The sequence below is a fragment of the Fundulus heteroclitus genome, chromosome 22, assembly GCF_011125445.2.
Source record: "Fundulus heteroclitus isolate FHET01 chromosome 22, MU-UCD_Fhet_4.1, whole genome shotgun sequence".
NCBI classification, from domain to species: Eukaryota; Metazoa; Chordata; class Actinopteri; order Cyprinodontiformes; family Fundulidae; genus Fundulus; species Fundulus heteroclitus.
Genome location: NC_046382.1, coordinates 12473797 through 12495644, shown reverse-complemented (window position 1 = coordinate 12495644; position 21848 = coordinate 12473797). Strand labels below are relative to the sequence as shown.

Genomic DNA, 21848 nt, shown 5'->3' with positions numbered 1-21848 from the left:
AATGAATCGTTTCACTTTCAGAAATTTTTTTTAAAGCAGTAACGTGCTGCAGGTGAGATTTCCTTGAGTTTGCATTATAAATGCGCTCCTCCAACCCACCACAAGAGGGCATTAACGCGCCAAAACGGTTTAAATCTTGATCGGTGGATCGTCTGCATGTGTGATGAAGATCATACGTCATTGCATTGAACTTTATTTGTATCATCTTTGCTTTGTGTGTGAGTATAAATAAATAAAGGGAAATGTGTGTACAATAGGAACCAGTTGACCTTAATTTGGTGAAATTCTTACCTCCACTATCGAGCCTCTTTTGCAATTTATTCCGACTTCTCACACTGAAAATAGAAACTACACTTTTCTAATCTGTTCCAACCTCTTTACATTCAGACAACCTGTATTAATAGAACTATTCAGATAATTAAATTTGAGGTGCTCCTTAAAGGGGGTCAGAACATACCAGGGGTCACCAACACCAAGGACCACATGTGGTGCCCTCAAGCCCGTTCCAGAATTAGCACAGCCTTCCAGTGAGCTGCATCTACAATGTTATCTCAGTCTGTTGCTCTGCTTTTGTAATCACAATTGCATTAAAATAAATAAAAAATAAAAAATATCGAAATAAAAAAGAGCATTGCATGTTTATTGGTGAATGCTGACTCTTCTTGTTCAAACTGGTAGCCCTCCGTGTGACAGGGGACCGATGAAGGAGCTCTCAGTTTCTAAAAGGTTGGTGACCCCTGGAATATACAGTCTTTCTTTGCATGCTGTAGTTTCTGCATCAAACCTAGAGGTGTGTTTGCTTTCTTGGGGCAACTCATTTGGCCAGGACTGGCCCCTCGCCATCGCTCCTCTCTATGGGCTTCAAGGTCAGCATCTCAAAGATTAGTGATGGAGAGGAGGCCGTCCTGTTTGGGAATCCCAGGGCTTGCTCTTTACTTTCGGCACGTTATGTGGTTGTGTTGCTGTCTTCAAGCCACGACCTTCAGCTCTCACTGGAAAGGTTCACAGGCGCGTGTAAAATGTCCAGCGGAGACATTATGCAGAATGCTTCAGATGTCCTGGACACCTGGGATGTCCTGTAGTAAGGCTCCGCTCTGTCATGGTAAAGGAGTGGAGCTGAAAGGCGAAGCTCTCAAAGTTCTGACACATTGACATTCAAACCCTCACATTTGATGAGATAGTTTGTGAATAAAAAAAAAAAGCTCCTGTATATAAGTAGCTAAAATTAACTTTGTGGGATAGCAGAACTCTGCATTAGAGAAAAGTAAGTAGTTCTGTTTTTTTCCCCCCAGAGACTTTTAAAAGTGGATCTTTCACAAATCTCACCCAGAAAGAAAGTTCAAAGGGCTGGCGGATTAACCAACAGATGGATGACTGTAGACAGATGAATAAATTAATGAATGATGGCTGGCTGGATGGATGGATGCACTTTTTAGATGATTTGAGAAAGACTAAAATCAGAAAATACTCATTTTCCTTCCTCTATTTTCCTTTTCCATAATTAAAGCAGATCTGGTAAAATATTTGAATCAAGTTCCACCTTTACATCCAGTGCAGGATCTTTGTGAAAAGACAAATCAACACTTTTAAACTCCTTTATCGTTCATTTTAAAAAAATATGTCTGTGTAGTCTGAGACTGATGGCTGTCATCTCTACTCACACCACAAGGTGGCGGTAGACGCTGGGAAGAAGCACAACAGCAGGTCAGAATCAGCTTTATTTGCCCAGTTTGTTGTTGTTTGGACGGATGATGTAAACCACACAGTGATGAGTGACAGACCGATCGGTGGTCGTGTAGAACAGTGGTTCCCAACCCCGCTTCTCAGGGTCCCCTGTCCTGCTTGTTTTAGATGCGTCTCTGTTCCAGCTCACTTGAGTCAAACGATTGTGCGACCTGCTATGTATGCCATCAGGATCTGCAGGAACCTCTTAGTCATCCATTAATTTAAGTCAGTGTGGTAGCATAGCAAGGAGAGACCTGAAACATGCAGGGCACAGGTCCCTGAGGGTTGGGAACCACTGCAGAAGATGACCAGCAGCTCCAGCAGCAAGTCCAGTCTCTGCTAGGCCTTCTTCTGAACAGTGTCTGCATGTGAGAGCCATCTCTGGAAAATCCAAAGTTTCATGTGAGTGCATTTATTAACTTCTAATTACCAATCCACGTTTCCCTGGGGTATTAATCGGACATTTCTTTCACCTACTCTTCAAAATGGAAAAGACAAGAAAACATGCCAATGATGCAAGGCAGATGCCTGTCATTCTTTAGAAGACAGGAAAAGGCAACGTGAAAATATAACCACCCAAAGTTGCCAATATCTACAGTCAGATTAGGTAATTAAAACAGTAAAAACTGAACAGTGATATCGTGATTAATAAGGTGGCACGAGGACCCAAGATTTTCTTTACAAAAAGATAAAAAACCTTCAAGACATTATAGCGTTTTTCTGTCCTAACATCATGGACTTTGCACCTAAGCTGACTGTATGCCTGTTTTTTTTTTTTTTCAGGGGCACAGCTTTTATAGTGTATGCAAGCCAAAGATGTTTTCCCCTGCATACAACAAGGGAGCTCTACACTCATTCCCCTAGGCTGGTGCCGGACCTCTCGGCATTTCACCACGCGCAACTTTTACCGACACGATTGCAAACAATTATTCTGAACCATTTGTCTGCCTCCAAAAATACAAAAATCCACTCACACAGGATCTAAAATCACAGCCACTGGAGACATTTTAAAAGGCATCTTCTCTTATGATTCCTGTGCAGCTGCCGACGGTGACGTCATCTCTTCTCTGGCCCTTTAGCAAAATAATAATAAATAAATAAATAAATAAATAAGTAAAAGCCAAATAATAATAGATAAATAAAGATCCACTTCCAGGTTGTGTCGGAAACACCAGCTGTTATTGTGAACGGCCCCCTGCCGGCGGTCAGGAGCCTATTGGTCCTGTCCACTTCTTTTACCCTGGAGAGGCGGTCTTTATTGAATAAATAACTTCTTTAGGAGGTAACGACTCTCGGAACAGAAACTATACTTTAACACATTTGATCTAAACAAGCTAGAGAAATGGTACAGACTTTATCCTGATTGATCAGGCTCTTGATTGAAAAAGGAATGGAGAACGAGCCCAGAATAAAGGTAGTATCAGCCTCTTATAGATCAGCAGGGACACGCCCTCACGTCATGAATAGAAACTGGTCACTGCTGGCACTCTGTCTGCCAGACTGTGGAATAGGCTGGAGCCAAAGTTCATCCACATGTTGCATGCTGCCCCCAGGTAACTGACCGTTTGTCAATGTTGAGACTGTAACAAAATCAACGTGATAACGATTAAATGTCTCCGCTGTCCGCTGCTCTCCAACGACCCCGGTAATTAAAAAAAAGGCCAGGCTCTTCTTCCACACAGTCTTTTATTTGTAAATAATAAAAATGAACTCTTGAATATAAAACATACACATCAGTAGAGCCACATCTGTTATACAAACAAGAACTGTTGCAGTGAATACTTTGTCTTTCGTCAAGAATCGTGGTTTGGGAACCATGGGCTGTAAACAATCAGTATTCCTGAAGTAATACTGACAAAGGAAAGGGCAGTCGGCCACACCGCCAAGGATGAACGGAAACAAAAATCTGCAAAATATGTCTGCAAAACTAGATTTCTCATCCGTTTCAGAAGTCCAGTCCAAACCATAGTCATAAACAGGGAAAGGGGATGATTTAAGAGGAGGGCACGTTCTAATTGGGTCTGCTTTTTTCCTTATTCGTTTTTTTTTTTTTTTCCTGCGACCGGGTCCAAAAAAAAGGCCTATTACCGCCCCCCTGTGGCTCGGCGCCGCTCAGCGGCTCAAGCACCAGAGGCAAACTCCTCCCAACAAGACCAGGGAATGTTTGTGTGTGTTCTGATGCTCAGTTCAAGCCGCTTGTTCTGATTAGTATGTACAAGCTCAGTGTGTGTGTGTGTGTGTGTGTGTGTGTGTGTGTGTGTGTGTGTGTGTGTGTGTGTGTGTGTGTGTGTGTGTGTGTGTGTGTGTGTGGGCTGAGGAAGTGTAGAGTCAGAGTCGCTCTTTTGTATTCATATAGCTATATCTTTATAATTTCTGTCAAACTCATAATGATACTTCATATACATTTAGCTGTTATACACACATTCTATATCTCTGCCTCTAGCCCTGACTGTCTGAAACTAGTTTAGACTCCTACGGGCTCAGGAATGCTCAGCACTACACAACAGCACTGTTGTTCATCGGGTTTGAGGAAATAAAAAAATAAATAAAAAATAAAAAAAAACTCAACAAAGACGATTTTCCTGGAGACTGCCTTGTGTAGATATTTTTTGTCCCAGCGTGGTAGGCGTGGCCTGAGTGCAGCTGATACCCCCCCACCCCCACCCCACCCCTCCCCCCACCACCTCCTCCTCCTCCTCCTCCACCTCGCCGTGCTTATTGGTCCGCTCCTGTCAGGGGCGGGGATGGCTTGGCTTTTCTCTGTATTCATATTCAGTACGAGCAAACTGTACAAGAACATGCAACATACAAGCTGGCCTAAAAGTATGTGGAGCTAACACACACACACACACGTAGTCTAGTCTTTTTTTTTTTTCGTCTGCTTTTGTTTTTTTTTTCTTGAAATTTGCTTCGTTTTGTTTCAATCTCGTCTTTCAACTTTACAAAAAAGGTAAAGAACGTAAACGCAAAACAAACAAACAAACAAAAAAACTGAAACGAACGGAAACGAAAGAAACGTGCATGCAGCTTGGGGGACGGGCCGGGCCGGGCGGGTGGGGGGAGGGGCGTCCCCGAGTCATGCTGCTCCCTCCAGCAGGGGGCGGGGGGGGGGGCGGGTAAGGAGGGAGGAGGTCTGGGTTAGATGGGTGAAGGCGACCTTTGTGTTCGGTGCCGCTCGAAAATCAAACGTACAACTATACAGCGGGAGTCTGCACCTTTGCGGCACCAAATCTGAGCTACGGGGTAAACCGAAAACTGGAACGATGGTCGGAAATGAAGGCTGATGATATATTTAGCCACAGTCTTCTCCGACAGATCGAAACGATTCCGTCGTTTTGTCTAAACGAACGAGCCGTGCCTTTCTTCTTGTGCTTCCTTTCATTTTCTAACGTCATGGATGCGAATGTGCTGCTTTCTTCCTACAGATTACCTCCCCTGTGTTCAAACTGCTGCGCCTACTCCTCGCCAATGACGACGCTCCCGAGTTAACTTCTGCCGAGACAACAGCCAACATCTGCCAACAGCTGCATGAAGCTCCAACGCTCTGCTTCTTACTTCCCTGGGACGGAGGAGGAAGCCCTGCTCCGATTGGCTGCAGAGCAACACTTTGATCGGGGCGCTCTTGCGGAAACTGCACTTAAAATTAGGAGTTGGAAAAAAAACAAACAAGAGAAGTGAAGAAGGTTGGACGGAAAGCTCCACAGCTTCAGCTCAGAGAGTAAAACAAAGAAGGCAAAGACCCTGAAAACAAAAGATGTAAGGAGGAAGAAGAGGGAAGGTGTGAGACATGATTGTCAGACTCCAGCTAAGCTTTGATTTGCTAGTTCTCTCTCTCTTTCTCTCGCTTGTTCCCTGGCTCTCCGTCTGGTTTCCCATTGATTCCCCCGAGGCGCGCCTCCTCGCCGGCGTCCTCGGGCTTGCGTCCGTACCCTCTGCTCAGGTGTGGTCCAGTAGCTGTGGTCCATTTTTCTGATCAGGTCAGGGCTGTTTTTGGGGGTGAGCGTTCGCCACTCGGTCACTAGGACCGAACGCCTGGCGGTGGTCCTGAGTCCAGCGACGTCTGAGACGCCAGCCGCGTGAGCGGAGCTAACGTGGGGTCCACCAGTGAGGACGGTGGAAACAGTTTGTACCAGCCAATCACCGTGCTCGAGAGGTCCAGCTCCTCCAGCAGGATCTGTGCTACACCCATGAAGCATTTGTGGTCCAGTCGTCCGTAGTCGCCCCACACTATCACCTGCGCAGGGAGGAGCGGAGAGAGAGAAAGAGCTGAAACATTTGACACACAGACTGGATCAATGTGCATCATGTGGGTTTAAAGCGGAGAACCCAGGCCGCCGTTAGAGTAAAGCTAATAAATCAGCACCACGTGGAAAGATGTCAAAGCACACGCGAAACACACAGCGCTTCACACTCAGTAGCTGCACAACCCCAAGCAGTGTTGAACAATGGATTAGGAAGAAAATGATATTTGCTCTATAGGTGGAAGGTGTTGCCCATTCTTTGTGCAAAAAGGCTCAATCTGCATCAGACTGGATGGAGAGCATCTGTGTACGACATTTATTAGTCTTAGGTCGGGACTTTGACTGGACCATTCTAACACCTAAACGTGCTCTGATCTAAACCCTTTCACTGTAGCTCTACTTGTATGTTTAGGATTGTTGTCCTGATGGAAAGGCGAACCTCCGCCATCTGTTGCAGTTTCTACCCGGTTCCCTTCCAGGATTTCCCTGCAGCCATCGTCCCATTAACTCCGACCAGCTCTGTGCCCTCTGAAGAAACGGCCCTGGAGCTCCAGGTCTCTGCAGCTCCCCCAGAGTCACCATGGACTGAATGATGCACTCCTTACCCAGCCAGTTTAGGTGGTCAGCCATGTCTTGGCGGGTTTGCAGATGTCCCATACTCTCTCCATTGTCAAATGGTGGCTTGAACAGAGCTCTGTGAGATGTTCAAAGCTGGGGATATTGTGTTATAATCCAACCCTGCTTTAAACCTCTGTCTGTTGTGTTTCTTGGCCCTGACAATATTTTTTGCTTTCTTTAATGCTCTAAAGCAGGGGTCTTCAACAGGGGGTCCGCGACCCCTAGGGGGTCCGCGGAGGTACTGCATGGGGGTCGCGAAAGTTTTGGTTGAATTAAAAAAAAAAAAAAAAATTTAAAATTAAGACATGAATCTGTCAGTTATGTTAATAGTTCAGTATTGTATGCAATATAACAGGTATGTTTATGCATGCCAGTGGTACTAACAAGCATCACTTATTTCTTATTTTCCTTTTCACATTTATGTTTTAAAAATGTCCATTTAAATAGCTTTTATGCATGATTGCATGCAATTGACAGACATTGTTGATCTTGGCAGGTATCAGTTTATTGTGTTATGTTATGTTTATAAATGGCAGTGGCATGGCCACCCTACTCACTGTGCCTCGCACGTTTAAAATAAAAACATGAATATATGAACCTGTGTATTATTTGAGTATCTTAGTATTGAATGCACAATAACAAGGTACATTTACACATGGCACTATAGGACCAGTTTGATATAACACAATTTTATACAATATATATAATTAGGGGGTCCCCGCTCCATCTCGCCATCAGTTTGGGGTCCTTGGCCTGGAAAACATTGAAGACCCATGCTCTAAAGTGAGGTTAAATTACCCACCAGTGGACTCGGTTGTCTCATTCAGGCGACTACTTGGGGAAATTACTTGTACTAAATACAAATACATGCCACACTTTTCAGATCTGAATGCGTAAAAGAAAAATGTTCCTTCCTCGTCATAATTACGAATTACGTTGTGCTGATCTCATAAAATCCCAACAAAATACACCGATGTTTGTGATCATTTAGCGAGACAATGTGAAAACATTCAAGGGGTATGGATAGTTTTGCAAAGCGCTGTACTCTGCAGTAAAATTGCCAAATGCATCGCTGGCATTACATCAAAGATCACCTGAAAATAATGTAAAGAAAAAACTTAAACCCTTTACACTGAATCAGGGAGATTGAGACAAAAGAAAGTCAGGCTTTTGAAATAAATCCATGTCTGACGCAGAACGTTGTTGAGATGAATGTTATTTTCACGTTACCTGAAGCACCTTGCCCTGAGGACTTTCTTCAAAGAGCAAGTGCTGCTGGTAGAGCGGCTCCAGGGTCTTGCGTGCAATCTTGGTTTTCTTTTTGGCTTTACATGTTCCGTTCTCCAGCAGGTAGACCTTGACATAAGGAGCTGGTGCAAAAAAACAAAAAACAAAAAAAAAAAAGAAAGCAGTTGGGAGGAAGAAGAGATGAGCAGCTGAAAAAAATCTAATCTGATGGTTTTAAATTGTGGTAAAATGCTCCTAATGAGACCGTCTCACCTGGGAGGGATTTGGAGCCTGGTTTAGAGGTGAGGCCTCGGGCCCTGATCACCTCTACCTCCAGCTGGCCTTTCTTATCCATCAACCCGATCTGAACGTCGCCTGTTGAGGAGTGGCGGACACATTTAAAAACTGCCTTTTTGGAAATGCCAGGACATGTTAAGGTCCACTTAGCGAAGCGTGGAAGTGGGACCCGTCTGACTACGGCGACCCTGCAGGACCGAGGACTCACCCATTGCAGGCGTGGCCAGTGTTTGCCGGCCAACCAGCTGACCCGGACCTAAGCCGTCCAGGAAGTCGCTGAACTGGCTGTCGGCTCCTAAGCGCATCCCTGAGAAGATCAGACTGAAACACGCAATGAAAAGGGTGAGAGAGTTGGGAGATCTGGGACATGATCCACTTTCATTAAGTTTCTGACTCAAAATGGCTTATTTCACATTACAACTTACATCAGCTATCAGGGTGAATAAACCAGAATAACCTGGTCTATCCTCAATTACAGCAGGTGGAGTTAGCAGGCTGGTTATATAACTAAAGCTCATCAACAGGCCATGTTTTATTCAGTTCTGGTGACGAGTGAAGGCTATTAAATTAGTTTTTATATGTCAACATGAACAAACCAATTACTTTGGAGAAAAAAAAAAAACGTTTTACAGAGATGGAGCTTTCTGATCCCAATGGTTGGAGATAAGGATTTTAAACCAAAAGGACAATGTACTGAGTTTCTTTTTTGCTAATTACAGGAATAAAGTAGTAATTTTATCAGAGCTCTCTCTGCGCTTTAAGGTTTGTTGCGTTGCGTGCACGTACTTCCCCTCAGAGCTGTAGCTGTTCATGCTGCCATCGGTGGACTCCCTGCTGGCCTGGCGGTTCATGGCCGAGCCTCCACGAGGATACTCCACCGCCATCCCCGTCTCCACGCTCCTTTGGATTGTGCTGCTGCCCGCCTTGCTGACCTTCTTACCCGTCGGCGCCTCTGTGGCAAACACAGAGAGATACCGTGAATCCAGGGGGGGGGGGCGTTTTTTTAAACTAACACTCATCATCAGTTATCAGGCCTCTGGCCACGTCCGGCCAACGTCAAACCAAGGCCGAGTTTTCAGACGGCGAAACAAGAGAAAACACCAAAGGTCTAGGCATTGACAGCTCAAACAGAGTCTTTTTCTTACAAAGCTGTTGAAGAAATATGTTTGAAAAAGCCTGATAACTTGAGGCTGAGGTTTATCTTTAGGCAGACCGGCCCATGCAAAAAAATAAAATAAAAATAAATTTAAATTAAATTAAATATCCCCCCTGGTGACCTTACCAACATATCTACAAATTTTAATGCAAAATCAAGAGGAAAAACTCAATTCTGCAGTATAACTTCGACACGGAGAAGACTTTGGATTGTTTTTGTTCGCTCTAACGACCACTTGGTAATTTTATTGATGAGGTCACTGAATGGGGATTGAAAAATAAAACTGAAGCGGGGGCTCAGTCATTTCAAAATGAATGCCCAGCATGGATGTAAAAATAAAATAAACGGGAGGAAAAAAATCAAAAAGGGGTTAAACCCAGCCATTAACAACTAGTTAGAGGTTTTTAGGTTCTCTCAAGCTTGTCTGGGATTTGGATTCAGAAAGATGAGGGTCGGACTGAACTCACTCAGGCTTCTTGTACACCTTGCAAATGTATTTACGTCCTTTGACCTTTCTCATCTGGTTTTATCACCGCAACAAACGTTAATGCTATAATATTATGCTATCAGGGGGTTTTATGTGGTAGACCAGCACAAAGTAGTGCATCATTGTGAAGGGGAAGAACGATTACATGTTGCTTTAAAATTCATTCTTCCCTTCAACTCTGACCTGTTGCCCTGTTCCAGCTGAAGGAAGGCGTTCCCGCAACGAGATGCAGAAAACATCATGTGGCATCACTACAGGTATGGCGTGTTTAAGCCGGGGCCATTTAGGCCGGGGCCATTTGTGACCCTCGGAATAATTTTGTGGGCATGCCCCCCCGTTGCTAAATAATTGCATGAAGTTGGCCCCTTAAGCAAGTGCCAAATGTAATTTTCTAAAGATGATATTTTCAATTACATATTTATATTTTCTTCAATACAAAATGTTTGGGACATTTTTTTATTTATTTTTTATTAGCAATATTCTAGATCCCTAATGTTTGGAAACTGTGAACATTTCTGCTATTAAGGTAAACCCTTTTTTTTAGACCTATAATCATTGCATGTGTAATCTATTTCTGAATAGGTGAAAAGAAAACAATTTAGCATAAAAATTGTGTTTTTAACAGAAAAACATTAGAGCTCTTGAGTGCTTTCAACCTGGTCATTTTGGCCCGTGAGTCGCGGCGCCAAAAGTGTGGACCCCACTGCTCCAGGGTGATGTGCTGTGCTATTTTTATGCAACAGAGTGTTGTGCACATTTGGTTGGAATGGACGTATTCTTTTTTTTTTTTTTTTTTTTTTTTTTGTTTGGGGGGGGGGGCTAAAAATAAAGGAGTGTGAACACAAAAAGATGCCTTTTTGAGAAAGAAAATAAATCTTTGCAAACGTTAACATTCTGCTTGACGATTATCGACCACTTTGTGTTGTGCCGGCCACATAAAACCCTCGACAAAACACGGCACAGTTTGCAGGCGTGACCAAACGTGTGAAAGTTCAAAGGGGGGAGTGAATACTTTTAAAAAAGTACTGGAGAGAAACAGTATAACAGGAGGGTGGGGTAAGGGCGCGTGCCAGAGACAGAGACCAGGAAGGGTTTGCAGAGTCCTTTCTAACTACACGTCAGCATCTGCAGGCGCTCATTCCATCTATGTAGCTGCTTCTCTATCCTAAATGTCCACTGCAGTGCACCGTAGCAGCATGCTGTACTCATGAGGATCTTATAGACCCCATCATCCCATCTAAATTACTACTTATTTTCTAAACTTCCTGCCTGCTGTATTCCCTGCAGTGATGGACCTCCTTCCTTTTGCTTTACCTTTCTGTCTGTCCGCCGCCTTACCCGCTGCCTCTGAAATAACACAGAACAACAACAAGAGCAATAAACAACAACACTTTCACAGCTTTTTAAGTCGTCCTCGTGATTCAGTGACCATCGTTATTACCCTTTACCAAAAGACGAAGCTTTACAGACACTCGTTGACCAAAAAAGAGCGGTTATTACTTTTATTTTTAAAGGTTTCTTTTAAACTGGACCCCTGGCCTTTGGAGAAGTTGAGTACCAACAACCACAGTATCTGATTGGTTGCTTGGAGAACGATAAAATCAGTTTGTGTAAAAATAGACAGCTAACTGCAGCTGCGGTCCAAAGATTACATGTGCTCATTATGGGCAATAATGTCATATTAATTTGGCATTTTTTTTGTGATCTGAATCGATCTTTTTCCAGGATGCAACGATTAGATGACTTCCAGAATTAGTTGCACAAGTATGACTTTATTACGGATTTTCTCTAATTCACAGAGTCAAAATTATACATAGAGACTCAAACACATATAGTACATACACCGTGACTAACATGCTTAATTTTCCTTTAATAGTTGCCTGTCAACCTCATGTTTTTGCTCCCCTCAGTTCTTTATTTAGGGGGAAGTTTAACAATTTGGAGATTGTCTTCCTTCTTCATTACCTCAGCAACATACCATTGGCAACCAAACATCCCCACAGCATGATGCTGCCACCACTGTGCTTGAGAGCTGATACAATGTTGTTTAAAGTGTAACTCACCAAACACATCTACTTTTTAGCAAATGAACTGTATTATCTGGCCATGAGGGTGCAGCTTTAAAGTTACTGTCCAATTTCTGACATTTTTATGTGACCTTGGTTAGTTTTTGCAATATTCTAATCTTAAAACTCCATTAGTGCTGCCGTCTTAGGGTTGAACGGTGGCTATTGCGGTTGAATGTTCCTAGCTTTTGTCATCACAGCCCCGTGTCCGGGTATAAAAGCATCTCAGTGAGATGTCGCCCCCGCACTGCAGCGACTTAATCTCAGGAGTTGAAGTCGACAGAATTGGGAGCATTGATTGACAGTGTTTAGTGTTTCCTACTGCCTTGAACCTTCCACGTTCCCCATATGTTGTTGTTGTTGGGGTTATGCTTTTACAACGGGGTGAGTTATACTTTATGTCTGGAAGTCTCACTTTTACTTCTCCGAATGCAGATTTGAAGGTGTGTATTTTTGGTCAGAGGCTTTTTTTCATAGTTGATACCATCCTGGTCCAGGGACAGGTAAAACTGGCTTCGCTGTGACCAGACACTGGTTTTCCAGCTGTTTATGGTAGGTTTGAGTTTTGGTGATTTCCTTTCATTTGAGGATGAAAGTTTTGGTCTAGTTCCACAGTTTAGCAACGTCTTAATAAGTTCTACAGTTTGAATTAATTATCTTTGAATCTACAGTTGTAGTTGTAGAAATGGCCTCAAAAAACTTGCTCTACTCCTATAACTCTCCTTCTTAGATCTTTACCGAGTTCTTTGGACTTTGCCTTTGTTCTGAGTGTAAGTCAAGCCAATTAGTTCTGTCAAAGAAATCTTTTTCATGCTGTCAAAAACAAAGTACCAGCAGCACCCAATCATGATAACTAATCAGAAGTTATTAAGCCTTGTCTAGTTAAAATACCCCAGGCTCCTACACATTTTCCAGATAAAATTCCCAGACCTTTTCAGGCTAAACCTTGTAGCGCTCCCAGTCCCTTGCACTTAAAACATAAAAACTAAAGTTAACTGTAAATGTAATCTCAACATTTTTACAGCGGGTCAGTTTTAAATATGTAGTCTGCAAAACTAAATCCTGGAAGGAAGCTATGAAACTAGTAAGATGGATAGAAGGACGAAAAGCAGGAAGATAGGACACAAGGAAGGATGCATAGAATGAAGGACAGGAGGTGACGGACGAACGAACGAGAGAAGGAAAAAGAAAGAAAGTACACGAGGAAGGTCAGGGAGGAAAGAAGGACACAAGGAAGTGAAGGAAGACAAGACAGGAAATAAGGTCACAAGGAAGAAAGAAAAGAAGGAAGGAAAGACACAAGGGAGGGGAAAGAAAGGAAGGACAGAAAGAATGAAGGACACAAGGGAGAAAAAACACAACATCCGGACAATGGGATAGAGGAGTGTAAAGTCTGGAAATACAAATGCGTACTTTTTCTATACTCTTCCTTTCATTCCTTCTTTTCCAGTCCTGAAAACTACTGAAATGGCATTCTATACTTTTGTAGACTGTGTAGCAACCCTGCACAACTTTTAGCGCCTTCAGACTCATTAAAATACGTAAGTTAAAGATGCAGAGAGCAGGTTTTGAAGTTAAATATTATTTACTTTCCCATTCACGCCCTTACATGCCCGACGTGTGAAATTAATTTTCCTCTATTTCCCGAACGTGCACAACAGTGGTGTCATTTCAACTTGTCACCAGAGGAGGCAGACATCTGCAAAAATCCTGACACGTACGCTATGCTCCTTAAACGTACGTACATATAAATGTAGTTTGAGTTTACTCGTGTAATTTTGACCCTGCACAGATTTGACAAAATGTACAATAAATTTTAACCAGGGCATCCAATAGTTGTTTGTTTAAAGTTATAGAAGTTGCATGTTGCATAATCATGTCAACCTGAAAAACAGAAGATCACCTAAATCATTACAAGCTCAGGATTTATACGTAATTCATGTCCATGATTAGAACGATGATTTCCACAATCTCCATTTTGTGATTTTTCTTTCTTTCCCTCTCTGACCTGTCTGGCTGAGCTGTGATGTACTCCGGCTCCGTCTCGACGGCAGGATGGCAACGACCCGTTGGCTCAGACTGGAGCGCCGCTTCTTGATCCCGCTACCCAGACTCCCGAGGGCCGTGTCTGACTGGCTGCCGTCGGCGTGCTCCATGCCGTAGATCTCGCCGCTCACGCTGGTGCTCTTCAGTATGTGGCGGCCCGACGCACGTACAGCTCGACTGATGGGCAACATTTCGGAAACGTTAGCGCTTTATCGATCCCAGAAAGGCCGCGTCGGACTGTAGGCGTGTGTGTACGCGCACCTGAAGCGTCCCCGGGGTCTCTCTGACTGGATGGACATGTAGCTGGTGCTACTGATGCGAGAGGCACTGCTGGTTCGAGAGATGGCTGACACGTCACTGACATCGCTGTCTGAGGACTTATGGGATACATTTTCACTGCTCCTCCGCTGGTCCTTATAGAGCTGCAGGGCACATGCATTTGATGTGAAAAAAAGAGTATTTCAGATTAATGTTGGCAAAACTGACATATTTGGTACAGTTTCAAAGTTGCGGGTACCATAACATCACAGCATTAGCTTAGAACATTAGACTATATCCTACTGGTTACTCTGACATGGACAAGCTGTCAGTTCTGGAACAGGGTTTTAATGCTTGAAGGTTTCCCACTTTGGATCACTTGGAGAAACTGTGGCGGCTCTGACGTGAGAAGCTTTCAAACTCGAATTCTCTTCTTTTGTTTTTTTTTATCTCCCCAAGGTTTTTTTTTATTTTTGTTGGTTGTTTTACCAGATTTTAGTTTGTTATAAGAGCTCAAATTAGGCCACACGCCCTTTCTTAAACCTTCATGGGGACCAAGTTAAACAGATAAAAGTGAAAACTTTAATCAGATAATAGTTCATATTAATCTATGACAAAACAGTGTAGGCTGATTATCAACATGTTTTACCATAAGCATAGAGGGAAATTACATACCTGATATAAATGAAGTACAGCTCCACAGCTATAAAGTGTAAATGCAAACTTTTCGTATCTATGTGAAGGTAAGGCATTAAAGATTTTTTTTCCAGTGGAACCACTATTGCAAATGTCACTGTGTTTAATTTATAGGTGATCAAAAAAAGAAAAAAATATGAGAATCATCTAAATTTCTTTCAAAAATCTTCTTAGACAATATAGAGGAAACCTAAGACTCTATAGATCCATATTTTGACTATAACTGCAGCAAATCTGGACTGAATCAGCTGAAGTATAGTTGATCCACGAAGGTTTTAGTGGAGCAGTGGGCCAGGCAGACCTGTAATTGTGGCACAATTTAGCCAAACATATCAAATGTGTTTTTCCACCTCATAAAATGTAATCTGGTCAAATAAACGTGCTGATTTCCATTGTATGTCTCCTTCTGCAAATAACAAAGCCTTTGATCTTAAATTTTATTCAGTGTATCATTAAAATGTACCATTGTGCACAGCATAATATCAATAAAATGCTAAATTGTATGCTTTTGCCTCATAACTTCATCCAAAGCTCCTAGAACTGTCAATTGTCTCTTCTGCACCAATATAATGACAGGTGTTCAGAGAGAAAAAAAAACCAGCTCAGAAGCAATTTGCATAAATAACAAGCTGCGGTTCTATTGGCTTCATTAGGGCGTGATCTACAGCTCTCACTGGAGTGGTTCGCAGCCGAGTGCGAAGCGGCCGGGATGAAAATCAGTGCCTCCAAATCCGAGACCATGGTCTTGAACCGGAAAAGGGTAGAGTGCCTCCTCCGGGTTGGGGAGGATGTGCTGCCCCTAGTGGAGGAGTTCAAGTATCTTGGGGTCTTGTTCACGAATGAGGGGAAGATGGAGCGGGAGATCGACAGGCGGATTGGTGCAGTGTCTGCTGTGAAGCGGGCGCTGTACCGATCCGTTGTGGTGAAGAGAGAGCTGAGCCAAAAGGCGAAGCTCTCGATTTACCGGTCGATCTACGTTCCTACCCTCATCTATGGTCACGAGCTTTGGGTCATGACCGAAAGAACGAGATCCCGGATACAAGCGGCTGAAATGAGTTTTCTCCGTAGTGTGTCTGGGCTCTCCCTTAGAGTTAGGATGAGGAGCTCAGTCATCCGGGGAGGACTCAGAGTAGAGCCGCTGCTCCTCCACGTCGAGAGGAGCCAGTTGAGGTGGCTCGGGCATCTGGTCAGGATGCCTCCTGGACGCCTCCCTGGTGAGGTGTTCCGGGACATGCCGGACAAAAGCTTGTCATACCTCGTTGGAAAGTGACGGCATGTCTTGTTTTCATTGATGCTAGCCATGAGGGGGTGGGGCTAAGCGTGTCTGTGCAGCGAAGCATTTTTCTGAGAAACTAAGCAATGTTTGATAGACAGTTAAATGGCATCTTGTGTGTTTAAAGTGTTGTAAAACTGAAAGTATTTCTGGAAAAAAAACAAAAGCTTGTCATACCTCGTTGGAAAGTGACGGCATGTCTAATTTTCATTGATGCTAGCCATGAGGGGGTGGGGCTAAGCGTGTCTGTGCAGCGAAGCATTTTTCTGAGAAACTAAGCAATGTTTGATAGACAGTTAAATGGCATCTTGCGTGTTTAAAGTGTTGTAAAACTGAAAGTATTTCTGGAAAAAAAAATTAGGGACTTGTTTTAAAAACAATAAAGCCTACTCCTAAGAGGGATTTAGAAGGGGGAAAAACATGACGCGATAAAAACGGCCATTGCTCGGCTGATACCGATACTAGTATGGACGGGCTTATAGCCATCACACCTGCTACACTTATTGGAACCTCTGAATGCAAATGTAAGTTGTTTGATTGGCCAATTTTTATCTTAAAAATTCGTACATGAAAACAAGTTTCCTCTATGAAAATTAAAATGATGTGCCCCATTCCACTCACATCTCTGTCTCTAGATTTGCAAGTAAAAAGAAAAGTGCATACCGACACTTAGGTTTTAAGTGACCAACACATAGAACAGCAGAGCTGGGAAGTGGAAGGAAGGTAATACACATTTTTCTAAATGTTTTACAACTTTTTCCCCGCTTTGCACATTCCTCTGTGATGGCCCTGGAACAAATGCCTCTCCACCACCAATGACTTATTTGAAATTGGTGTGGCTTGCAGAGAACAAGAAGGGAAAATGCATGCAGAAAATATGTTCGGATGCAAGGTTTTTATACACAAAAATTCATACTGTGCTGCGTTTGTGTTCATAGTTCCCTCCCCGCTTCTCTAACTTTTAGGACCTAGGTATGCAATCTGCATGGAATAAGTGATTATTTTTCTAGACCTATAGTTGAGCAAGAGAACAGTTGTTGCTGACCTCTCGTTTGTTTTGGAGGGTCCGGTCCAGGTCCTGTTGGCTGGAGGTGGTGGCTGAAATCCGGTTAGAATGAACCCTCATCTGGAGCTGACGAACACGCTCCTCTGCTACCAGGGCTGCATGTGCAGAAAATACAAAAAACAAAAAAATAAATAAAAAAAACTAACTTCCATTTAATTGGAGTTCAAAGGAAGCTCTGCAGAGACAACCAAACAGTCTGAGCAGACCCAGCTAACGTGTCCCACAACCACAATCTCTGAACTATGGGTTAGCAGGAGTGATTTCACTTCTTAAGCTTTTAAAAACACAATTAAAATATGATCAATTGTAGTTCTTAAAAAGAAGTGTAGAGTACAAATGCAAGAATTAAGATACAACTTAACTGGAGTGAAATTTTCAGGTGTTTCGGCAGTACTCTGTGCCCTCCTGTTTTGCTCTTTACAAGTGTTTATACTATTTCTCTGCCGTTTTCAGGTCTGATCTCCAACTTCCACAAATGCCAAATATTCCGTTTTGTCAGGGTTTGTTAAATTGCTGCAGCAGTTCAGTAATTCAAGTCAACTCAGTTTCAGTGTTGTACATATACTTTTTGTCTGTGGAGGGGCTGCAGTGCAAGGCGGAGGGACCTGCAAGGTGTGCTTATACAAATTTTCAGGCTAAGTCCGCAGTTTTCTCAAAACATCCGACTAAAGCTTTAAAGGTTTGAATGAATAACCTAAATCCGCCAAATATCTGCTAGAACCAGGAGATTTCGTGTGCGGCACATCCTGCCTCGTACCTTGTTCTACGGAGCTGCTCTGGGGTGGAAGCTGTGGGAGCTGCCTCACTCTGCGCGCTGCTGAGGCCGCCGCCGCCGAGGACAGAGACGCGCCGCTGTGCAGATGGCCCCTGACACAAAATAACACGAGAGCAGACGGAGAGGAAAAGGAAGAGTGAACACAGGGAAGGACGGATGGAGGAGGAGGAAAAAGTGGCGGAAAAGTTACGCAGTCTGGCCGGAGGAGCAGCAGAACAGCTCGATGAGCCGAAAACTAGATAAGAAATCTCAACAGAACGACTACAGGTAACAGATTGTTCAGCTTGTTCAGGGCGGGTTGAGGGCATTCCTATTACCCAACAGAGCGTTAGAGAAACGACACCAGCACATCGACAAACCCAGACACGCAGACAAGAACATCCACACAGAGGCAGAAAAACAGCAGCAGCAGCAGCAGCAGCATCCAGCATCCAGATTTCACGCCAGTTCTCTTTCAGACAGCTCCGTCCCGCCTAACAGAGGGCCAGCAGGGCCCATGAACGCCTCGCTGTGGAGCTGGCCTCCGCTCTACCACGCATACTCCATGGTCGCCCGGCGGTGCACCAAGAACACAAGTGATATGCAAACCCAGTAATGCTGAAGCGGCTGCGTGCAAAGCAGTAATGGAATGTAGAAAAACAACAGAAACAACAAATGTTGAATGAGATATAATGGTTAACTTTTGCCGTGAGGTTTAACAACAACAGCCACACAGTAACACACACACACATCCCAAACCTGAAGAGCTTACATCAAAAAGCTTAAGTCTTCTAAAATGACATATGGTACTGAGTCCGTGGCACAACACCATGACCTCTGCGCCTACATTAAGGTTTCATGAGAGGGCTAAGGACGAGCAATAACGGTAAAGATAGAAGTTTTGTTAAAATAAACAGAACTTTCAAAAGACCTTTAAAACCCCTTCAAACTTTGATTGCTCTTTCGTTAAATTTCAGTCTGGTATCTGCCAATTGTCAGCAAGACGTTTTAATTCTCAGCCACAAATCAGTCTGGCATTAAAAATAAGGATCTCCCAGCGAATCCTTGCTGTGTTTACACACAACAGACAACCTAGCCAAGACGCAGTTAAAAGCTGATATTCAGGTACTCTTTTTAATTAAATCTAAAAACTCTTGAGCTGCTTTTAAGATTGTTCTCCAACAGAAGGTAATAAATCCTTGGAGGAAAGGAACAAAAAGATTTGTTAATTTGTATGTGAAGCATTTTACTAATAAGGATGATAGAAAACGGTCCAGAGAAAAAAAATACTTTTATAAGGTTAAGAGAATGTTTTTCTCAAGACAAAAAATGTTTAAAAGATTTTTCTTGGAGCTAAATGACGGGAGACTAAAGATAAAAACACACAGTTTAAGCTCAACCTGACTGTCAAATAGTATTTAAATAGCATATCCACAGGTGAGCAGAGGCAATCTGAAGTAAATTTAAGCTGAATTTATCTGACAGCTTTTCTCGTGTGTCGTGTTCAGGTTTCTCCAAAATGGGGCTGTATATTTCACTCTAACATCCCTAAATTTGGTCGAGACAGATGACCGTTCACACTGAGCCTGGTTCTGGTTCTGCTGGAGGTTTTTCCTTCCTGTTAAAGGGGAGTTTTCCTCTCCACTGTCACTTCATGCTTGCTCAGTATGAGGGATTACTGCAAAGCCATCAACAATGCAGACGACATTGTGTGGCTCTATGTTCTTTCAGGAGGAGTGAATGCTGCTTGTCAAGATTTGATGCAATCTACTGGATTTCCTTATATAGGAAACTTTTTGACCAATCAGTATAATCTGATTGGGAAAGTGCCTTTAGATGACATGTATCATGAATTGGCGCAATATCAATAAAATTGAACTGAGCTGAATTAAAGTGGTCACATATGTCCAAAGGCTCTCATTGAAGAGGTCTGCTGATTCATTCAGATACAACTTTGCAAACTGAAGCTGTGTTGCTTTATTATTTTTTTAAATAGAGGAGCGTTCAATTTCTTCAATTTCTCCAAATACCCAAAACCTATTCAGCCATTTCTTTAACACAGTAACTGAGACCTGGAGTTAGATAGGAAACTTTTGATTTCCCCCTCAGCACTAAATGGCCTAACCTTTGAGCAAATAAGCTAGGATGTCCACTTGGCAGCTTTCTTAGGTGTTTTCCACTTATGACCAAACTTCTTGTCTGTAGAATGATGGACAGATGGATAATTTGGAAATGGCTTTTTTTTCTACCCTTCCCAGACTAATGGGCAATGAGTTGCATCTCTAAAGTAATTGCTGATACCTTCCCACATTGTCATCGGGTTTGCACAAACCTGTATGCATCTGGTTATAAAACTGCAAGATCTTCTCGTGTTTTCTTAGAGTTGGTCACAATTGTAGGCTATTATTTATTCAATGCATTTCCTCAGTAGTGCATGCCTGCTCCTTTCTATCCTAATGGAATTGTGCGGAAATCTGCACAATTCATGGGATAAATTAATTTATCCCATGACAAGTAACATACTGAAGGAGTTTTTCTTTCCACTGTCACTACATGCATGCTCAAAATGAGGGATTGCTAAAAAGTCATCCACCCAATGCAATGGACAGTCTACTGTTACTACATGCTCATCCGGGAGTGAACGCGGCAATTGAATAACTTAATGCAATCGGTTTAGTTGTCTTTGCAAGAAAACATGTTAACCAATTTGAATAATCTGAACTTGATTGCATTGTTTGATAACTAGGATCACTTGAAATGTGTGCAGTTGACTTTGAGCATGTATGTATGATTGGACTGAGATGATATACATAAAACTGAACTGAACTAGTAACACAGCAGCAATACAGAAACTACATTTGAACTTCTGTTGGTCAACACTCAGGCTCAGAAAAGACAAAAAACTTATTAACGACTCTCCGAGCCACATTCAGAGGTTACCGTTTCCAAACTTTTGGAAAGGCGGGCTCGGCCTTGTCTCTGAGCATGTTCGACATGTGCTGAGTCCACAGTACATGTCTTACCTGCCGCTGTCAGACCGCTTCCTGCCAAGAGTCTGACATTCAGGGGTTTCCAGGGTCCGAGGCTGCCTGGGGAATGGCCGACGAGCAAAGGGGAACAACACAAAACAGAATAAAAACATGAACGGATGGATGTGAGGATGGGAGAAAGATTTTAAAGCTCTCCGTCCTCTGCAGGATGTCAATAGTACTGTACGTTCTTGTATGTTTCTAATCTGGAAACAGAGGCGTGCTGTGAGGAGTTGTACGGTGGAAGGAACAGTTTCACGAAATCACATTTCGTCTGAGTTTGTGTGTGTGTGTGTGTGTGTGTGCACATCAGTGTGCGAGTACCTCTTCTTTGTACTGAGTTGAATTAAAGTCTCTTGGGAGGGAAGTAGCATCCATATTCTCCATTCATGGACATGAAGACGACAAGGATGATGTACGTGCCACCACACACAAAAACACAACCACACTTATGATATGAATTATGGATGTCACATTGTCTCTGAGCACAAGGGCTTGTGAGGGGGGTGGTGGTGAAAAAAACAACAACAAAGAAACAGCAACACTTCTAAAAGACTGAGAGGAGCAGGTGAGAACACAGAAGCTGCAGATTCCCAGAACTGAAAAAGGTGGACTGCAAGAAGCAAACGCAGCGGGAAGCGCACACCACAGCCAGTCCCAACAACTCCAAGATAAAAGCGGCACAAACTTTGCACGGAGAGTCGAGAAGCAAAGAGAGGAAGTCAAGAGGAAACTGAAACGACAACAATCACAACCAAAGGCTTCTGCTGCTTCTACTCATCAAACTACAAACTGAAAAAAAAAACAAAAAAAAAACACCACTGGCACATTAGTCTGCACAAACAACCCTTCACAAGACGTCAGCGGCTCTTTCTAGCAGAAAGGAAAGGTTAGAGCTCGTCTGTGCCT

General features: G+C 43.1%; 1 protein-coding gene across 6 annotated transcripts in view; it reads right to left on the bottom strand.

Annotated features, from left to right (window-relative positions):
- Window positions 1–4600: 4600 nt before the first annotated feature.
- Window positions 4601–21848, bottom strand: part of LOC105934839 (regulating synaptic membrane exocytosis protein 1) — a 119338-nt gene continuing 102090 nt past the window's right edge. For 3 of the 6 annotated variants that reach the window (XM_036125837.1, XM_036125838.1, XM_012875011.3), the window contains 12 exons: window positions 21264–21320; window positions 20934–20999; window positions 17914–18023; window positions 17136–17251; window positions 14125–14285; window positions 13826–14040; window positions 11066–11098; window positions 8895–9060; window positions 8317–8429; window positions 8085–8186; window positions 7815–7954; window positions 4601–5959 (listed from right to left, as the gene is read on the bottom strand). In XM_036125837.1, coding sequence (XP_035981730.1) covers window positions 5744–5959; window positions 7815–7954; window positions 8085–8186; window positions 8317–8429; window positions 8895–9060; window positions 11066–11098; window positions 13826–14040; window positions 14125–14285; window positions 17136–17251; window positions 17914–18023; window positions 20934–20999; window positions 21264–21320 — 1495 coding nt within the window. In that variant the 3' untranslated portion in view covers window positions 4601–5743. The remainder of the gene's footprint in view (window positions 5960–7814; window positions 7955–8084; window positions 8187–8316; window positions 8430–8894; window positions 9061–11065; window positions 11099–13825; window positions 14041–14124; window positions 14286–17135; window positions 17252–17913; window positions 18024–20933; window positions 21000–21263; window positions 21321–21848) is intronic. The other 3 variants (XM_036125839.1, XM_036125840.1, XM_036125836.1) reach the window with 2 other exon arrangements.